Source organism: Orycteropus afer, unplaced genomic scaffold (genome assembly GCF_000298275.1).
Source record: "Orycteropus afer afer isolate SDZICR_OR568_19922 unplaced genomic scaffold, OryAfe1.0 scaffold00364, whole genome shotgun sequence".
Taxonomy (NCBI): Eukaryota; Metazoa; Chordata; class Mammalia; order Tubulidentata; family Orycteropodidae; genus Orycteropus; species Orycteropus afer.
In genome coordinates this window covers 1846515-1853033 of record NW_006921951.1, presented here as the reverse complement: position 1 = coordinate 1853033, position 6519 = coordinate 1846515, and the positions used below count along the sequence as shown (strand labels likewise).

General features: G+C 37.5%; 1 protein-coding gene across 1 annotated transcript in view; it reads right to left on the bottom strand.

The window, feature by feature from the left end:
• Positions 1-6519, bottom strand: part of LOC103207316 (DExD/H-box helicase 60) — a 218360-nt gene that overhangs the window by 111237 nt on the left and 100604 nt on the right. The window contains 3 exon segments of the mRNA XM_007952893.2: positions 984-1108; positions 2413-2541; positions 3059-3163. Coding sequence (XP_007951084.2) covers positions 984-1108; positions 2413-2541; positions 3059-3163 — 359 coding nt within the window.

The following is a 6519-nucleotide window of genomic DNA, read 5'->3' as shown; positions in this document are numbered from 1 at the left end:
CCTTGGAAGCAAGAATGGCCAGACTTCGTCTCACCTATTTTGGTCATGTTGTCAGAAGGGACCATTCCCTGGAGAAGGATGTCATGCTTGGTAGGGTGGATGGTCGACGAAAGAGGGGGAGGCCTTCAATGAGATGGATTGACACGGTGGCTGCGATGATGGGCTCAATATAGCAGGGATTGTGGGGCTGGTGCGGGATTGGGCAGTGTTTCGTTCTGCTGTGCATGGGGTCGCTATGAGTCGGAAATGACTCGCGGCACTTAACAACAAGAAAGCTATTTACCGAAGATTAATGATACCTAAATAAAAATACACTTATTTACAATAAGAAGAAAACAGAAAGTGGAGTAGCAGACTAAATAAAGTGATTTCTAGTAACTGCCATTAAGTAGATTCTGACTCATAGTCACCCAACAGGAGAGAGTAGAACTGCCCTATAGGCTTTCCAAGGCTGTCAATCTTTATGGGAGCAGAGTGCTTTCAGTAGCTCTTTTTCTAGCGGACTAGTTCATGGGTTTGCGACCAACTTTTGGTTAGCAGCTGAATACTTTAGTTACTGTGCTACCACCCAAAGTTCCATAATTTCTAATAGCACAAGTGAAATATTTTGTAAGACCTGAAGTCAAAACATGTGCTTTTAAAAATAAGACCTCTGTATACTGTTAACGGGAGCTCTGGTACCATAGTGGCTAAGGCACTTGACTGCTAACCAGAAGGCTGGCAGTTCAAACCCACCAGCCACTTCTCGGATGGAAGATGGGGCAATCTACTTCCGTAGTGATACTGCCTCAGAGACCCAAGGAGGGTTCCCTATGGGTCAGGTTCGACTTGATGGCACATAACAACAACAACAACATACTGTTAACAAGTACAATATATAATACTGAATGATAATTCACAAAAGTAAATTTTGTATAACTCTGCTCTTCTTAACAGAATGAGTCTAATAGAAATTACAAACAAAACCAAATTAAGTAACTTACATAAAACATAACGCAGGCAACTTTCCCAATTTTCTTAGCTTTTCAATAAGAAGTGGGAATATTTGTACCTTGTTTTCCGGACTTTCAATTATACTAGGACTAAAACTCTTCAGTACCATTTTGGCCTGCAGCAATGAATAAAAAATGATTTAAAATCATTACAAAAGAATTAAGATTTTTAGCTAAAATTATAATTGTGTGATCTATCATTATACATTCTTTAAAACAGTCTTATGACAGTATATTGTAAAAGTAGACAGTACATTAGGGAAAGATATATACAGTATATATCACATTGGCATGCAATTTTTTTATTGTGGTAAATATATAAGTGACAAAAAAGGTGCCATTTTTACAATCTTCACATGGATAATTCAGTAATATTAATAGTGTGCATCATAGTGTTCAACCATTAATCTTAATTTTCCCATATTATTATAAATGCAATTTTTAAGGCAACACAAATCACTCAGGAAGACATTGTTCAGTTAATGATGTTGGTTCTGTAGGAGAGATCTAAAGTTTCTTCCATGACATGTAGAAAAATAACTTCCAAATACATTTTAATTTTTTTTCCTTAATGACAAAAAAATTAGAAGAAAATATAAGTTAATTATATTAACTTGTTTTGGGTAGGAATAGGTTTTCTAATTAAGAATAATGGAAAGTTGCATGAGAAAAGTCTGATATATGTTACTCCTAGAAGACTAGAAACTTTAATATGTGACAATAGATCAAATTTAAAATATAAACACCATCAATCTACTTAACAATATATGCATAGCTAATAATGGCACCAAGGAACTCTGGTGGCACTGTGGTTAAAGCATTAGGCTGCTAACCAAAAGGTCAGTGGTTCAAACTCACAGTGGAAAGATGAGGCAATCTGCTTCTGTAAAGAATTACAGCCTTGGAAATCTGATTGGGTTGCTATGAGTTGGAATTGATTCAGTTGCAGTGGCTTTGGTTTGGTTGGGTAATATGGCAGCAAATGAAGGTTCTAGTACACAAATGATTCCTATAACTTGAAATGAAAATTAAAAAAATCCTACCTCTAAGACAAAAAAGAAAGAGGGGTAAAAAATTCCTCTCAGCTACTGTTACTCTAAGACCAGTATCTCTGCTGCCAAGGCATCAACAACATTGTCTCTATGAATAGCAGCTCCTCTGCTCTTAACTGATATAGTATCTAGCAGTAACTAGTAGTTTCTGGTATATGTTTTAGGAGGCACTGAGGCTAAGGAAAAGATCAATTCTGCTCCTCTCCCTTGTTTTCTTCTTGTCCCCTACCTCAGAATCACTAGATTTTATGTTTAACTTAAAATTTTAAAATGAAAATTAAAGAAAAAGTGGAACATTATGTTATCTGACTAATGCAACTCAAGAAAACTACATAGAGTACTCTGCCAAAAATATGTGTGAAAATTACCTCCTTTGTATTGCCATTTTCAATCCATTGTTTTAATTCTGCCTTTAAGCTCTCTTCATATTTTCTAGCATCCAACTTCTTAATGACTATTTTGTTCTTAAAATGAATAAATTTCTCTGGACACAATTCCTTGAAACAAATACCACAAAATTAACAAAAATCACACAAAAAATATCAAAAGATGTTTCTTAGTTATGTGTTTTATTAATAACATTAAAATCTTCTTAAAGGTAGAAGCTATTGAGCATCCCTTTACCTATTTTTACATGCTAAGATGGATGAAATCTTTAAAGGACAAAATGTACATCAAGACCAAGGAGAAGATGCATAGAGGAAGAAGAGTGCAGTGAAAGAAAAGGAAGGAATATAAAACAAGAGATGGAGGACACTAAAATGTAGTACAGTATTCCAGAAATTAAATCAGAAATATATTCAGGATTCAATGTTGTTCTATCCTTTTAAAATAAAACATAAAACATTAATGTCTGAGAAGGGGCCATTTATTTGGGAAAGAGGCCACTGATAATTTTAAGAACAGATTCAAATGATTAGAAAGGATAAGAGTTTTTTTTTTTTTTCTGAACAGTAAGGTTATCATCCATTTTAATAGAATCAATTAAAATTAAATCCCATGATAATTATTTACCTGGGCTCTGGGCCAAGTTTTCCAGACTTGAACCATGGTGTCATAAAGCTGGATGCTTTCTCGAGGTGAAAGGGTAAGATCTGAAGGGAATCCATACCTTTCAATCTGTGTATAAAATAAAATGAAACTTTTTATTCTTCCTCTTATTTTATCTTATGTGTTATCCTTGGCTTCTAGTCACTATCTATGAACCCAAAGACATCAACAGACAATAAACTAAAACATTCAAATGCTCATAAGTGCCAGATGCTAACAAAATACTAGTCAAGAGGATCTCTGAGGTACTAAAGTAGAAAAACCCTAAATGCTCACCACAAATTCTTTTATAATACTTCATAAAAACTTTAGATCAGCTAATTCTCTATGAAGTGCCTCCAGAACTCAAAAGTGGGATACTAGGTAGCTGGAAGATTTGTGGACTTGGCTTAGACAAGAAGATATAAACTCTACACTCCAATTAAAATTGAAATTGCTTTAATGATGAAGATGATGCTTTGTTTTCATGGGTACCAAAAAACCAGCTGCCATCAAGTTGATTCTGACTCATAGTAAGACCATGTTTGTCAAAGTAAAGCTGCAACTAAAAAGTTTTTAAGGCTGTGCCCTTTCGGAAACAGATCACCAGTCCTGTCTTCTGAGGCACCTGTGGGTGAGTTTGAACCACCAACATTTCAGTTAGTAGTCAAGCGCTTAGCCATCTGCACTACCCAGGGAACTTATGGGTACCAAACCAGGCTAAAAGGTACAAAGCATATTTGCTTAAGTTCAAAGACAAGAGCTAGGCCAATTACTGGATAAGACCACCAGACCGTCTTCCCACACACAAAGAAACTTCTCCCCAGATCACTGATTTTGTTCTGCCCTAAGCCTTCTGAGTGAGTTGACCATTCATTTTATCCACAACTATTTTAAGGTGTAAAATAGTGCCTAAGGCATTTGACTGCTAACCAGAAGACTGGCAGTTCAAACCCACCAGCCACTCCTCAGAAGGAAGGGTTGGGCAATCTACTTTGTAGTGATACTGCATCAGAAACTCAAGGAGGGGTCACTATGAGTTGGGTTTGACTCAACAGCAATTTGGTTTTTTGATTCTCAAATAGTTTGCATGTTGTATTTTCTGCTGGTTTCAACCTTGACTACCATGAATCAATTGAGTGTGAAGCTATGCTCACTGTAATGTTAATAGGCATTTTTAAAATTTTTATTGTGATTTAGGTGAAAGTTTACAGAGCAAATTCACTTCCATACACATTCACATATACTTTGTCTCATGACATTGACTGTAATTTTCCACAATGCAACAGCTCCTCTCCCACTTCCTCCCCGTATTTACTTCTTACATGTGACCTTCCCTCCCATGCTCTTCTGCCCCCCGAGCTGTCTCCCTGTGCATACACAGTCCTTCTATTCTCCCATGATTGATCACGCCAAGGATTGTATCTACCCAATGTAAATGTTCAGTTCCTATGCCTCTTTTGTTTGTCTGGAAGCCATAGGAGTGGGTTCAATTCCAGACCTGAAGGGTAGCTAGGGGCCATAGTCTCAGGGGTTCCACCAGGCTCTATGAGATCAGCAAACCTGATCCTTTTTTTAAAAATGATTTTCAGTTTTGTTCTACATTGTTCTCCTACTCTATCTAGGGTCTCCTATATAGATCCCCCTCCAAGTGGCTGACAGTGGTAGCCGGGCACCATCTTGTTCTGGTCTCACAGTCATATAGGCTGAGAATCACACGGTGTACTGGGTGCTTGCACTAATTGTTTCCATGCATCTTTGGTTTTCTTCATTCTTCTTTGCTCTGGATGTGGTGAGAACCATCGTTGCATCTAGGTGTCTGCTTGCACACTTTTAAGATTCCAGTCACTACTCGCTAAAGTAAAATAAAAAAACCAAACTCACTGCCTTCGAGTTGGATCCAATTCATACCAACTCCTCTATGGTTTCCAAGGCGGTATCACTATGGAAGTAGACTGCCCTATCTTCCTTCCAAGGAGTGGCTGGTGAGTTTGAACTACCATTCTTCTGGTTAGCAGTCAAATTCCTTAGGCATTACATGGAACAATGTTTTGCGTAGTATATTATGCCAACTGAGCTTGATGTTCCCTGCAACCATGGTCCTGAGCCTACAAGTCCAACTATTCACTCCCTCTGGGTAGCTGGCTATGGCCAAGGAGTGACTACACCATTGTCCCTTGTCAGCTCTATTATATACTTGGGAATTCTTACAGAACACACAAATACACTTGTGGAAACATTGTCTGCCAACCCCATACATAGTCTTGGGCACACTCCCCCTTGCATAGACATACCTGGTTGTTCAGACTGTCCACCCATCTATCCACCTATATATCAATGTTTGCCTTCACTGTCAGTGTGGTACTGTATGTACATAAGGCTTCATCTTTGTTGTCTGTACCTCCCATGCACCTCTCTATGCCTTCTTCTTCCTCAGTGCCACTCACATTTGGTACATTGCCCTTCTCTTCACCCAAATCACTACTTGTCTCTACCTAACAGTGTTCCTTCCCATCCCATCCCAACCCCGCTAACCAACAAAAAAATTTCCTTCCATATATAAACCTTCCCTTGACTTTTTACAATAATGGACTAATACAATATTTGTCCTTCTGTGACTAACTTATTTCAGTCAGCATAATGTCCTCCAAGCTCATCCATGTTATGTGGTGTTTTGCAGATTCTATATTATTCTTTAGGGTTGCACAGTATTCCACTGTGTGTTGTACCATATTTTGGTTATCCATTCTTCAGTTGATGGGCATCTAAGTTGTTTCCATCTTTTGGCTATTGTAAATAGGGCTGCAATGAACATGAGTGTGCATATATCTGTTTTTGTCCTGGCTCTCATTTCTTTAGGATATATACCTAGTAATGAAATGGCTGAGTCAAATGGTATTTCTAATTCCAACATTTTAAGGAATCGCCATAATGCTTTCCACAGTAGTTGTATCATTTGACAGTACTACCAACAGTGTATAAGAGTCCCAATCTCTCAGCATCTTCACCAGCACTTGATATTTTCTGTCTTGTTGAACTTTGCTACAAGTGCTGGGGCAAGATGGTATCTCATTGCTTTGATTTGCCTCTCACTAATGGCTAATGATCATGAGCATTTCTTCATATGTTTGTTCACTGCCTTTGGTGAAGTGTCTATTCATGTCTTCTGCCCATTTTTTAATTTACATTATTTGTCTTTTTGTTGTTGAAGTGTTGGAGTTTCCTATAAACTCTAGAGATAAGTCCCTCGTCAGATATGTCATTGTCAAATATTTTTTCCCAATCTGTAGGTTCTCTTTTGACTCTTCTGGAGAAGTCTTTGGAAGCACATACAAATCTAATTTTTAGAAGTTCCAGTCATCTAGTTTCTTTTCTTCTGTTTGTGCATTTTGGGTTATGCTTGATAGTCTATTTATGCCATATATTACCAAAAAAAAAAAAAAAAA